The sequence below is a fragment of the Bicyclus anynana genome, chromosome 12 (genome assembly GCF_947172395.1).
Source record: "Bicyclus anynana chromosome 12, ilBicAnyn1.1, whole genome shotgun sequence".
Lineage (NCBI taxonomy): Eukaryota > Metazoa > Arthropoda > Insecta > Lepidoptera > Nymphalidae > Bicyclus > Bicyclus anynana.
The window spans coordinates 163,229-177,701 of record NC_069094.1 but is presented as its reverse complement, the minus strand read 5'-3'; the positions used below and the strand labels follow the sequence as shown (position 1 = coordinate 177,701).

General features: G+C 39.7%; 1 protein-coding gene across 1 annotated transcript; it reads left to right on the top strand.

The window, feature by feature from the left end:
• The first annotated feature begins 2,275 nt into the window (after window positions 1-2,275).
• Window positions 2,276-14,347, top strand: LOC112051905 (cytochrome P450 4d8). Its single transcript, XM_052884612.1, has 10 exons — window positions 2,276-2,501; window positions 6,514-6,606; window positions 6,683-6,793; window positions 10,909-11,094; window positions 11,607-11,794; window positions 12,229-12,289; window positions 12,708-12,930; window positions 13,186-13,337; window positions 13,566-13,745; window positions 14,145-14,347. The coding sequence occupies exons 1-10, from the start codon at window positions 2,345-2,347 to the stop codon at window positions 14,318-14,320; spliced, it is 1,527 nt and encodes a 508-aa protein (XP_052740572.1). The 5' UTR covers window positions 2,276-2,344; the 3' UTR covers window positions 14,321-14,347.
• The last annotated feature ends 126 nt before the right edge of the window (window positions 14,348-14,473 follow it).

The following is a 14,473-nucleotide window of genomic DNA, read 5'->3' as shown; positions in this document are numbered from 1 at the left end:
GTCTTATAACTATTACCATCTAAACTAGTTGTGTAGCACGCCTACTGGCAGCAGCAGACGGGACGATATGTCAGCTTTTACAATATGTGGAAGGTGTGACCACCGCTGGCTCTCGCCGTGGCTGCAAGTGGGTCAGGCGCACCGGGCGGCACCGGGCGGCACCGGGCGGCGCCGGGCAGCGCGCCAACGCTCGCCCTTCGACGCTCCTGCCGCCATCTCCTTCTTCGCTGTAACGCGAGAGTTATGAGCGTTTGCTGCTCCAAACTGTCTGCGACTTGTGTACGAACAAATCGTTACATTACCAATAGACGAATTCAAAAGTTTTTAAATCTTTGTTAAGTGTCTGTTTGTCTAATTGGTAGCCATTGGGATGAAGTTTAACAATATAAATAGCCCATTATACAATATTTACATGCAGTTATCATTGTTTCAATTAACCTACCCTTAGCCTGGGTGAATAAAATTACATCGTAAGCCTGGTAAGGTCCAGAAAATCCCAATAATGAAATGTCACATTGTCAGGGGTTGTGCTTACTTCTACTGTTGTACTTCGCAATGAAATAGTTGCAATAAACGAAACAAGTAATGCAACATATCGAGGGCGACTGGGGTCGAGGTATTCTATATCCGGCGAGTCAGTATCGACTTTCAGCTCCTGAAATAGTCCGTCGCACGGCTCGTGGGCACACTCTCCACGCTGGCCGCAAACAAGCAGCGCTCGGCTTTTTAGTTTTTCTGGTAAAAAGCTAAAATCTATAAGAGACGAGCCCGACGCATAGAAGATTTTTTTTATTCGTTACAAGTTTGCCCTTGACCACTATCTCTCCTGGTAAGTGATGGCAAGTGATGATGCATTCTAAGATGGAGATCCATACCTCCGTCAGTTTCTACACGACATCGTACCGACATCGTACCGGAACGCTAAATTGTTTAGCGGTATGTCTTTGCTATTTAGTTATTTGCTATTCTGTAATTTAAACTCTAGATTCCAGACCAGATTCTCTAACCTAAATGAATGAAAGAAATGGTAAATGCCTACATGTAAGTTCAGTATTTACTGGTTAAATTTAAAACACTATGTACATTTTAAAAGAACAAGCAGAACTTCGGAAAGCAGGGCCTTAGCCATGTGGCACTTTGATTCTCTAACTCTTTCTACAAACACTAATACTTCGATAACTAACAAAATGTAGGGAAATGACAGATCCGATCGACAACTTGATCACGTGGCCTGTCGATAGTGAATGTCATTCCCATACATTTTTTAATTCGTATTCGTATATAGAAAGAAAAAAAGAAACGTTTATTCAGATACACATCACACAAAGGAAAGAGAAAACATAAAAACGATAATTGGAGTACTTACTTTTTACAACTAGCATGATGTGATCCTAAAAGGGTATATATTTTTAGGGTTCCGAACATACGTAGTACAAAAACGGAACCCTTATAATATCACTCGCACACATTTTAATGTCTGTCTGTTTTTTTCCATTGGTGTGACCCAAATACTATGTATTGAGATGTATTGTAAATAAGTAAAATTTGAATATAGGGTGCACTTATGGGGGGCAAGATGGAAAACACAAAAAAAAAATCTATCTGCATCATGTGACACATTAAATAAAAGAACTTGTAAAAAAGATCTCAAATATATATTTTTTGTATTTTTAAAATAAAAAGTTTCCAAGTTATTAAAAAAAAAACGACGAAAATTGACCTTTCAGCTTTATGATATTAATATAGATTGATCAAAATGGCTAGGTTTAGCAATTCGTGTAATGTTTTTTGCTGGCCGGCACTTTAAAAAAGAGCCCAGAAATGTATGGAGTATGAATGATTAAGATAAATGACTTGAACGGTCACCATCAGATATGAACAATAACGACCGGTACCCCCCAGCTATCTGCCCATACTCCCACCAAAGGTAAAAGCACTCGCACAGTAACCAATTATGTACTTTGAACCATCGTGGCTTCGGATGGTAGCAGATTAGCAGAAGATAGTACAAGTAAGTCATGTTTTTACTTAAAATATTTTGGGATAACTTTCGCTCGTTTTTTCCTAAACATATAATTTTACTTGATTACAAATTCATTTGTACGAAACCTCCGTGCACCAGTCCGACGTCTCGCACTAACCCGGACCTATATTATAAAAACATTCGCAATAATAAAACTAGCCAGTTTAAACAAGACATACCCAACAAAATATCATTATATTTAACCTTCAATGAAAGGCTTGAATAAAAAGGAGAGAAGGGCTACTTGTAGGTTAGGTTGTTTCATTAAATTCGTAGGTTCCAATATTTTGGGACATTCGTGTGAATCTCGCTCGCAGCGCGATGATTCAATATATTTTGTTCGCGATACTGATATTTTTGATTTTAGTGACTAAACGGAGGCCTAAGAAGTTCTTGGATCTACATCGAGTGATAGGAGTGAGCTCCCCCTACGTGCCGTTCATTGGACATGTTTACAAGTATTTTGGAACTAATGAAGGTAAACTTGAGCCTACCAAAACATATATGTGAAAATGGGAAACAAATTCAACATTTCAATGGGTGCCAAATTCTATAGATTATAGAAATAAGAATACATTCTAGCTTAAGATTTGGCTTGGCTATTTTTTTGCATAAAAGTATTTTTATTAATAATTTATATCGTTTCCAACCTTTCCTTGTTCCTTCTTTCTGTTCCATGTTCCATCCTTTCCTTTATGTTATATAGAGTTATTGTAGACAAAAGTGGCCTCAAATGGTTCGTGTAACGATTCTTGTCGCTATATTGTCAGCCGTTCTCTTTGAAGTGGTTGACTTTCTATCGCGCGTTATACCTACGAGTATATACCGTTGTGTTCCCTATAATAAACTAAACAAATATTGGATAGAAGCAGGCGTTACTCCGCGAAAAGACGACGAACCCATGCGACAACATCACCCAGGTCCGACAAAATGCTCTCTACGTACGTTTCACCCCGAAACCGGAGCATCCTCAGCAGGGCTAGCACGAGCAAGGGAAAAATTTATCCACGGGGAGAGGATAAAACGTTTATCCCCCACACTCGTTTTATCCACTCACCGCGCATGGGCACGCCGGTGGATATAATATCCCCGGTGGATAAACGGAGGGAAAGACTTGTCAACCCATTTGTATATATCTTATAAATTGGCATTAGGTATATTAATAGTCCGAAATAAACGTAAATTTGATAATATTTGGTTTTTTTGTGCATATTATTTATCTGTTTTCTGTTGGCATTGTTTTGTTTGGTGATTGTTTTTTGCGGTGGTTTGTAGTAGGTATCTATAGTATCTATCATACTAGCGGACCCGGTCAAGCTTCGTTGTGACATAAGTGCACTTATTCTCTATCCCTACTCTACCCTTCTTTACCTCTACCCCTACCCTACCCCTGCCCTACCCCTACCCTACCCCTACCCTACCCCTACCCTACCCCTACCCTACCCCTACCCTACCCCTGCCCTACCCCTGCCCTACCCTACCCCTGCCCTACCCCTGCCCTACCCCTGCCCTACCCCTGCCCTACCTCTGCCCTACCCTACCCCTACCCTACCCCACCACTACCCCACCCCTACCCCACCCCTACCCCACCCCTACCCCACCCCTACCCTACCTCTACCCTACCCCTACCCTACCCGACCCCTACCCCACCCCTACCCCACCCCTGCACAACCCCTACCCCACTCCTACCCCACCCCTACCCCACCCTACCCTACCCCTACCCTACCCCTACCCTACCCCACCCCTACCCCACCCCTACCCCACCCCTTCCCTACCCCACCCCTTCCCCACCCCTACCCTACCTCTACCCTACCCCACCCCTACCCCACCCCTACACAACCCCTACCCCACCCCTACCCTACCCCTACCCTACCCCTACCCTACCCCTACCCTACCCCTACCCTACCCCTACCCTACCCCTACCCTACCCCTACCCTACCCCTACCCTACCCCTACCCTACCCCTACCCTACCCCTACCCTACCCCTACCCTACCCCTACCCCACCCCATATTGCGATGCAATTGTTAAAGACCAAAACATGCGAGACATAATTGTTTTTTTAAGTAAAGTTTTATCCCCACATCAACTTCACAGGGATAAATTTATCGCGTTTAAATGTCAAAAGTCCCAAAGTATATCATTTTTAACCGACTTCCAAAAAGGAGGAGGTTCTACGTTCGGCTGTATGTATGTTTTTTTTTTTTTTTTTTTTTTTTTTTATGTATGTCCAGCGATAATTCCGTCATTTGTGGACCGATTTTGAAAATTCTTTTTTTGTTTTAAAGGGTCCTATTCCAGGGTGGTCCCATTTTTTTCATGTCAGAATCTGATGATGGCATCCTGGAGAAATCGAGGGGAACTTTCGAAAATCGTAGGGACGGCTAGTGCGTTTGTTAGTGTTTCCATAACGTATTTTAAACCACTACAATTTTATGAAGGTCTGGAGTTGGCCTGATGATGGAGCCGAAACACAGACGATGGAACTCGTCAACGATTTACAGCAGGTACCTTTTGTTTGGGCTTGCTTTATTTGTATTGATGAGAACTTTCCACCTAGATGGGTTGTGACTGTATTAAGGGTCTGGTGATGAAGACGAGGGACAGTGAAGAGAACTCCTCGACGGTTCACAGTAGCTACCTTGTGTTTGGACTTGATAATTTTGTATTGATAAGAACTTTCCACTTAGATAGGTTGTGACTGTACACACGCAGTGGGTATGCTAACACTAAAAATAAAAAAATAAAAATTTTAATAAAAAAAATTCAACCGACTTCCAACTCAAAAAATAACTTTAACTAAAAAGCAAAAAATAAAATCCTACCTATGTGCTACCTTCTGATCAGTTTGAAGGCGGTGCCAAGCCAGTGTCTTGTTTTAATTAAAGCTGTTTCTGGAATAACCACAGAATTTTTGTAGTTTAAACGTATTTAATTAAAACATCACTGGCTTGGCACCGCCTTCCAACTGATCAGAAGGTAGCACATAGGTAGGATTTTATTTTTTGCTTTTTAGTTAAAGTTATTTTTTGAGTTGGAAGTCGGTTGAATTTTTTTTATTAAAATTTTATCCACTCCATATGCCATAGTCGAGGAAAAGATCTCCACGCGTAATGTCAATCGGGGATTAATTTGTCTTTCCCTTGTGGCCATGCTATGACGGGTGGATTTATATCCTTAGTCAGTGGATATAATGGGTGGATAAAAATTTTATCCCTTGCCCATGCTAGCCCGGCTGGAGATGTTAATTCGCGGATGATAGCAAAATAAATAAACTAAACAAAATTTTCAAGAGTGATTTTCCTCTAAGTACCTAAGCGAAGAGTGAAAGATAATTATTATTAATAGTCCAACAGGTGAGGATCTCACCCCTTTATTTGAAAGGTTATGTTGGAGAACATACAGGAGTTTACGATAAATTATACTGATAAGATTGGAAGTTTGAGTCGTTCTCTACGTAGATTTACAATTAGACAGCAGGGGGTACGACAGTAAATTAGACCCGCACAGCCATCGAATCCGCGACCTCCCGGGTTCCGCTCCCTCACCGTGAGTTGTTTAGTTCTTCCGTGTCGGTCGTCGCTTCTGCTCATGGCTGCCTCGGGCGAGAACAACGTTCTGTAGGCCCAGTTACTGACCTTGACGTTATTTTGAGTAAAAGTCAGTAAGACAGAATCATTATTTAATGCCTTATGCATTTATATTATTTTCAAGCATATATATTAACCGACTTCAAAAAGGAGGAGGTTCTCAGGTTGACTAGTCTGTTTTTATATGTATGTACATCGATTACTCGAAGACGCCTGAACCGATTTGAAAATTTATTTTTTTTGTTTTAAAAGGTAGGTATATGCTTCGCATGTGGTTCCATATTCATAATGTCAGGATCTGATGATGGGAACCTGGCGAAATTGAGGGAAAATTTCAAAAGTTATATGGATAAGTAGTGTGTTCGTAATTTTTTTATTGAGTATTTCTAAGCACTACAATTGAATGAAGGTTTGGAATCGATCTGATGGTGGAGCCAAAATACAGACGCGGGAACTCCTCAACGATTTACAGCAAATACCTGTGTTTGGGCATGATTAATTTGTATTGATGAGCTGTGGTTCAGTTGCATTTTTTTAATTAATTTTTTTTACACTAATGTAGTTCAGCCCTTCCAAAAGTTAGCCCGGACAAACATAAAAAAGATTGTTTGTGTTTTGGTATCATGTAAATAACTAGAAGCACTGGAAAAAGTTCCACAGCTGTTTTAAAACCACAGACAGACACTCAAATTTTATTTATGTGTATTGATTATATTAAAGCAACAAAGATTATTTTATTCGCAATCTCAGTGAAAAGTAGAGTGTAGTACGCGTGGTAAAATCCATTATAACTCGGTTTCTATTTTTTCCGCCCTCGCCTTGCGACTCAGCCCCTGAAAACACCTCGTGTATATTATGGATCTTTTTATGCCTTACTTCTTGGATATCTATTTTGTTCACAGATCGAATGAAAGCTTTCGACAGGTTCGGTCGGGAAACTTACGATAACAAGTACAATATGGTCAGTTTATGGATATTGAATACGTTCATTGTCGGTGAGCACAGGACTATGTCGTCGTAGTGATTCCTTCATAAACTATTTAACTGAAAGCTGTTAATTATCAATTTCAGTTGTATCGGATCCAGTGACTGCGAGTGTAGTGTTGAAGTCGTGTATAGACAAGGGGCAGATCGCCCGGTACGCGCGACATCTTCTCGGTAATGGCTCTGTCTTTGCAAACGGTGAGCTTAAAAAAAATATTTTTAACAGAAAAAAGTGAAAAATAAACCCAATGTCCTTTCTATTTATCTAATTAAACATAAATTAACGTTCATTTTGGTTTTTGGCACCGTTTTCAAACCGATCAATCTAAAGGATCTTGGTACGATGTTATTTTTCACTTTTTAGAAATAAATATTTAACGAAACAAATAAGCCTAAAAATTATATCATTAGGTATAATGTTAGTGTGTCTTACCTTAATGACCGTAAACGTCACAGTATAGGCAATATCGTTCACTTATTTTAGTTATTTTGATTTTAACATAAAATTACAGAACCGTTTTTCTTCGCCCGATCTTTTAAACAAAAATAAATTTTTAAAATTGGTATATAAATGACGAAGTTATGAGGTAACAAACATTATTTTTTTTTGCATTTTCCTCAACATTAATATCAAATTGATAAATTTGTATTAGCGAAAACTTTCCACCTAGATAAGTTGTGACTGTATTAGGGTCTGGTGATGAAGACGGAAGACAGTTAAGGGAACTCCTCGACGGTTCACAGTAGCTACCTTGTGTTTGGACTTGATAATTTTGTATTGATGAGAACTTTCCACATAGATAAGTTGTGGCTATATTAGGGGTCAGGTGAGGAAGACGAAGGTCAGTCAAGGCAATTTTTCGACGGTTCACAGTAGGTACCTTGTGTTTCGACTTGATTTATTTTATATTGATGAGAACTTTCCACCCATATGGGTTGTGACTGCATAAGGTGGTGATCTGGTGATGAAGACGAAGGGCCGTTAAAATAACTCCTCATTGGTTATGATACCTTTCACGTTTTTTTTTTGGATATTCAGTGTGGATAAAGGGGGAGTGAAATATTATATATGAGTTAAGGTAGTATCCCAAAATGGGATTGTAGGACCTAGGTACTCATATCATAAGAAAATAACATTTCAGCTAATTACTTATTAATTTTTGTTCACACTCAGTAGATATGCTAACACTAAAGATGAAAAAATAAAAATTTTAATAAAAAAAATTCAACCGACTTCCAACTTAAAAATTCCTAATCTAAACTAAAAAGCAAAAAATAACATCTTACCTAAGTGCTATCTTCTGATCACTTTCAAAGCGGTGGTAATCCAGTGTCGTGTTTAAACGGCTTGAATAAAAACATTAAAACACTGGTTTGGCACCGCCTTCAAACTGATCAGAAGATAACACATAGGTAAGATGCTATTTATTTTAGATGTTATTTTAGACCCCTCCGGCTGACTTTGATCAATTTGAAGAGGTAATGGAAGATGTAATGAGGCGATTGTGCACATCTTCCAAACAAATACTGATTTGCGGCGATTTTAATGTTGATATTCTAACAGAAAACTCAAAGTCTGTTAGATTTCTTAACTTATTCAAATGTTTTGATTTGACACATGCTTTTAACGAACCTACTAGGATAACCGCAACTTCAGGTACCTGTCTAGATAATATATTTTATAATTGTGTGCTTGAGAGAAAGAAGATAATTAATAAATTAAGCTCTGATCATAGTGGTCAAACAATTACTATTTTAAATAATAAAACCAATAACAATCAATGGGTAAAGTATAGGCCAATAACTGAAGGTAAATTAGAGCGATTCAAAAACACTATTATTTCTAAAATTCCAAGTCTTGCATTTGAAAATAGTCATCCAGACTTGCTCTTTGGTACACTTTTCAAGACAATAGACAGAGAGTTTAGTAAAATTTTTAACTTCAAACGCATTAATGCTAGCCAAAAATTAAAGTTTAGCGAATGGGCTACTGTAGGTATCTATAAAAGTAGAGATAAATTGTACGAGTTGTACGAAGAAAAACAATATACTCAAACGCGAACTTATTTAGATTATGTAAAAAGTTACTCAAAAATTTTCAAACGTGTTTGTATTCTTGCGAAATCGTTACACATCAAACAGAAAATAAGTGAGTCTGAGAACAAGATACAAACCACCTGGAATATAATTAATAGAGAATCAGGAAAAATCAAACCGCGTGATACAAGTTTTGAATTAATTGTCAATGACAAAAAGATAAACACTGATAACGAGGTTGTTAATGCCTTTGAAGATTTTTTCCAGAATGTTCCTATCTTGTTAACAGATTCACTGGATTCGTCTGCTACGGAAGCCCAGAGACTATTAAGAGGCAATGTTAAAGAGTGCAACGATCTTTTTGAATTTCACCATATAACTGTATCTGACATTAAAAAATCTTTCAATTTGTTAAAATTAAAAAGAACTGGAGATCTGTGGGGCATGTCAATGAAAGTAATATCTAATATAATTGATGTCATTGCTCCCCACTTAGCCATTATTTTTAATGAATGTGTGGACTTAGGTATTTTTCCGAACCTAATGAAGCATGGCAAATTGATACCACTTTTTAAATCAGGAGACAAATCAGATCCTAATAATTATAGACCGATTACAATATTGCCAACACTTAGCAAGGTCTTTGAAAAAATCATATTAAATCAACTTTTATGTCATTTTAATTTAAATAACTTGTTTCATCCTGAACAGTATGGTTTTACAAAAGGTCGCAATACAACTGATGCAGGGGCTAAACTTTTAAAACATATTTATGAAGCATGGGAAAGTTCTAAGAATGCTATTGGTGTGTTCTGTGATCTGTCCAAGGCGTTCGATTGTGTTGACCATAACACTCTTTTACTCAAGTTAAGCCACTATGGCATCAAAAGTATTGCGCTTGATCTCATTGCCTCTTATCTCAGTGATAGAACACAAAAGGTATGCATAAATGATATAAAGTCGCACGGTTCCACTACCAAAATGGGCGTCCCACAGGGTTCAATTCTGGGTCCTTTTCTATTCTTAGTGTACATAAACGATTTACCATTCCATGTCAGCGGCATATGTGAGATTGTACTGTTTGCTGATGACACATCCTTAATTTTTAAGACGGACAGAAATAAAGATAACTCTGACGACGTAAACCGTGCCATGTCGCATGTGTCGCATTGGTTCACTGCAAATAATCTACTTTTAAATGCCAAGAAAACTAAATGTATTGAGTTTTCATTGCCAAATGTAATAAAATTAGAAAAGTCTATAATGATCGATGGTGAAACACTGGAAATGGAGAGTTCCACAGTTTTCCTGGGAGTGACCTTGGATTGTAAACTTCAGTGGGGTGCTCATATTGAAAAACTGTCTGGTAAACTCAGCTCAGCGGCATTTGCAGTGAGAAAAATAAGACAGTTCACTGATATTGATACAGCTAGGCTAGTTTATTTTGCGTACTTTCACAGCGTAATGTCTTACGGTATTTTATTGTGGGGCAAGGCTGCCGATATACAATCTATATTTGTACTTCAAAAAAGAGCAATTCGAGCAATATATCAATTAAAATCACGCGAGTCCCTTCGTCAAAAGTTTAAAGAAATAGGTATACTAACAGTAGCCTGTCAATATATATATAACAGTATAGTCTATGTAAGACAAAATATTAATTTGTACAAACGAAAAGGAGATTTAAACCCACGTCTTACTAGACACGGGCATAAGTTAGTTATTTCTGCATATCGTCTCCAAAGAGTAAAAAAATCTTTTGTAGGTTTGGGTGTACTCTTCTATAACAAGATCCCCAAGACTGTGATGGACCTGCCAATGCATAGCTTTAAGCAATGTGTTAAAAAACATTTACTTAGTCGAGGTTACTACAACATTGATGAGTTCCTTAAAGATAAAAGCGCTTGGAGGTCATTGGATCAGCTTCCACCTTCACACAGGAAATAAAACTATAAGAAATTGTAATTGTTATCAATTGTAAATTATAATACTGTATGACTTTTTCAAAAGAGCAACTGTTGAGTTTCTTGCCGGTATCTTCTCAGCAGAACCTGCCTTCTGAACCGGTGGTAGAATCTTTACAAATAGTCAACTGACGTGTCAAAAGTGCTTGTAAACTGAGCCTACTTGAAATAAATGATTTTTGATTTGATTTGATTTGATATTTTTTGCTTTCGTCGATTGAATTTTTTTTATAATATGAATCTTATTTAGTATTAATCGTCACTCTGTGGAGTGCTGTAAATGTATCATGTGTCATGCTATACTAATTTCAGAAGAAATATGGCGAATCCGGCGAAAAATTCTCAAGCCAATGTTCGCTGCTAAATATTATAACATGATGGTGCAAATGTTCGAACGAAAAAGTCAAATATTGATGGACCAGATCGCGCGTGTCGCGGGAACCGGAGACTTGTCCATGTGGCGATACTTCAGCTGCTACTCGCTCGACTCTGCACTCGGTATTGTGCATCTAATAATTATAACTATGTTTAAAAGGTATTTTCAAATAAAATTGCAAAGTTTTGTCTTATTGTTATGTACATAACGAAAAAATCCGTTTGGTCTAGCAGTTAACTTAATTATGTGGCTTTGGATAAAGAGATTCTGGGATGGGCTATTTCTTTACTTAAGCTGCTTTACTTTCTTCCAAGAAACTTTTAGTAAAAAATTCGGCTCAGGTTTGGAAAGATGGTAGTACCACCCCCCCCCCCCCCCTGTGCTTTGGAGCACACTCTTGACCGTCAGTCCAGTTCATCAGTAACATCTAAAAGTGTACGTGACAGAAGAAACATTATCAGCCCACAACCGGAGCAAAACAAATCGGAGCAGCGTGTTGAACTTCATGGTTCTGATCCTAGGATGAGAGAGGTCTGACCCTGCAGTGGGCCATTTAAATATATGCTTAGAGATACTAGTGATTCAATTTAAATAGTGTTTACAAATATTTTATTTATGACAAAAATGATTTCAGAGATGACTTTTGGGGAAAGTGTAAATGTTCAGAAGCAAACCTTCCTCGAAGCGTTGCAAGACTACTTCAAAGTCCGAGCGCTGCTCATCTGCCAGCCCTGGCTGTGCAGCAGCTACCTGGAGCCGCTGCTGCGGCTGCACGCCAGGCAGCGCCGCGACAGAGACCACATATGGAGTTGTGTTGAAACTGTAAATATAATGTTTGGCGATCTCTCTGGCGCAGTGGATAGGTTTTCAACAGAGAGGTTCTGAGTTACATTCTCGGCTTGGGTGAGTTTAGGATTTGAATCCACCACTTCCCATGGCCCACCCGACTCGACAGTCATACGGGCCGAATCAGTGGGCGGGCGGGCCCGGTACTATCTCTTGCGTATGTGCCCGGGCCGCATTCTTTACTCCCTACTAATTCTTTACTCTTCGTCCATGTCCTAATTAATGCTTATTCTCCCTTCTGGAGCAGTAACACCACCTAATGAAAGTCTAAACTAGTAGTAGATGTAGTACTAACTACATCATCTAATACTAATGTATACTATACTTATATCATACTAGTATTAGAATTTATACTTCTTGTATTTCAAACTATTTATTTATTTAACACTTTTTCTAATCTTTTATTTTAGTTAATTCAGAAAAAGAAAGAAGCGATTCGCACTAAAATTCTTCAAACCGGGATGAATAATCGTAAGTAGGTATATTTTGTTTTATTAAGGTATCCATCGACTGGTGGTTTTGGTCTGCAATTCATTTTATGTTAAAGGGCAATTTAGTGACGAGTCGACCAATCCTGCTGTAACCAATCCGCATTCCTAGCGTGGTCATTACAGGACATTGAGTAGCATATATGAAATTTGGTCGCTAACTATAGGCCTCTTATGAAGGCTCAGCAGGCGATGAAGCGAGCTTAGAGTTTCTCTGCGCGATACGTATCGGAAAGCGCAGTATTACTCGATGGACCGAGGGCCTCAAGCAGGTTGCGGGAGGCGCTGGATGCTGTGGTGTTTAGAAGTCCACGGAAGAGGCCTATGTCCAACAGCGGACGTCTGTATTCCGTTAATGGTGATGATAATACACAATCAGGTAAATGTAGCATATGTTTCAGCCAATATGTCAAATATGAAAACGACATCATTTTTGGAGCTACTGATAGAGCTGTCTGGCGGCGAGGGCGGCGGGGGCGGCGGGGGCGGGTACTCGGCCACGGAGCTGCGCGAGGAGAGCCTGGTGCTGCTGCTGGCGGCCACCGACACCACCGCCACCGCGGCGGGGTTCACTACCGTGCTGCTCGCCAACCACCCGCGCGACCAGCACAGGGTCTATGAAGAGTTAGTATGTCAACCCTATTGGATACTGCTTCTTACCTCTACATACGAAATGTTATAAAAAAGTCAATTTATTTTATTTTGTTAAATTGGAGCTGAAAATAACTCTCCCTTAGTACAATTTTGTCTCGTGTACTAAGGCTGTGCAAAGAAAACAGAAGAACTAAACTTCTTAATCTCATCGGGATGTTTTACCACTCATACCATCCGAAGCAAATGTTAATGAGTGAGGTGGTTGAACTATTATGTATATTTCAGAATCCAAGAAGTTTTGGAATATTCAGATAGACCGGTGTGCATCGATGATTTACCGAAATTAAAATATTTGGACGCCGTGATAAAAGAGTCCCTGCGCCTCTACCCTCCCGTGCCCGTCGCGATTCGGAAATGCCACAGCGAGATACAGTTGCGTGAGTGTACCCTTGCTGACAACCTCCTGAATGCTACGTTTTGTTATCTATTGCAAAACAAAGTAATGTTTATCATTCTATTAAGCCTCATGGTAAATTTGAGACATTTTAGAAAATCTCCAATTCTTTATTGACTGAGATAAGATCATCGATATTTATCTATGTAGAAACGATTAGCGTTTGACAGAATCTTTCAATTGATTGTATTCCCGTCATTTGATGTCACAGCCTCTGGTGCAACCCTGCCTGAAGGTTGTGAGGTGCTGCTCTCGTTCTGGAGCATGCACCGCAACCCGCGCCTCTGGGGCGCCGACGCGGACGAGTTCCGGCCAGAGCGCTTCCTGAGCGCCACGCCGGATCAACTCGCCTCCTTCATGCCCTTCGGACACGGGCCGCGGAGCTGTATTGGTAAAATAACCCATCTTGGCAGTCGGGTCAATTAATAGCATATTATGATGCGCAAATGGGATAAAGGGCTTGAGAGTACCTTAATCTTGCCCTAACTGCTGCTGCTGTAGTATCTACCACAGTCGTGATTCTAGGGTACGTAGTGCGCGTAGTGCGTTGATACTACTGGCTGCTAGGCAAGTACCCTCGAAAGTTCACCATCATCATCATTATCAGTCGATGGGCATCCACTGATGAAGTCCTTAAGACAGACCAATGTCTAGATAGGACTTTTAAACAACACGGTTTTGAGTCCGCTTGATATCTTCGTAAAAGAGGTCGATCAACACTGCGATTTTCGGTGCGAGGTCGCCAAAGTCCACAAAGCCTTCGAAAGTAAAATAATAAGTATTATTGCAGGCTCGCGCCTGGCGCTAGCAATGCTGAAGCTGTCAGTGGCGGAGCTGACGCGTCGCTGGCGCCTGCGGCCCGCCGCCGGCTCCCGCTGCAGCGCCGCGGAGCCGCTGCGAGTCAGCTTCGAGGTGATGTTGAAGCACGTACACGGCTTCCAAGTGCAGCTGGAACAACGACCTTGACATAAATATAACCTGTCATTTAAACTATACTTTCTTTTTCTTTGTATTCTTCCTCCGACATCCATTCTATTGACCATTTTAAAAATGAATAGTGAAATAACGATGTTGGCAAAAGCATTTAATGAAAATATCTTACTGTAGTAATCTACAGAT

Bases quoted from the DNA above. Each gene is read 5' to 3' on its own strand.
- LOC112051905 (XM_052884612.1), top strand. From the start codon at position 2,345: ATGATTCAATATATTTTGTTCGCGATACTGATATTTTTGATTTTAGTG. The intron at 2,502-6,513 runs GTAAACTTGAGC...TTTTGTTCACAG, and splicing joins GTATTTTGGAACTAATGAAG to ATCGAATGAAAGCTTTCGAC. The intron at 12,931-13,185 runs GTTAGTATGTCA...TGTATATTTCAG, and splicing joins CAGCACAGGGTCTATGAAGA to AATCCAAGAAGTTTTGGAAT.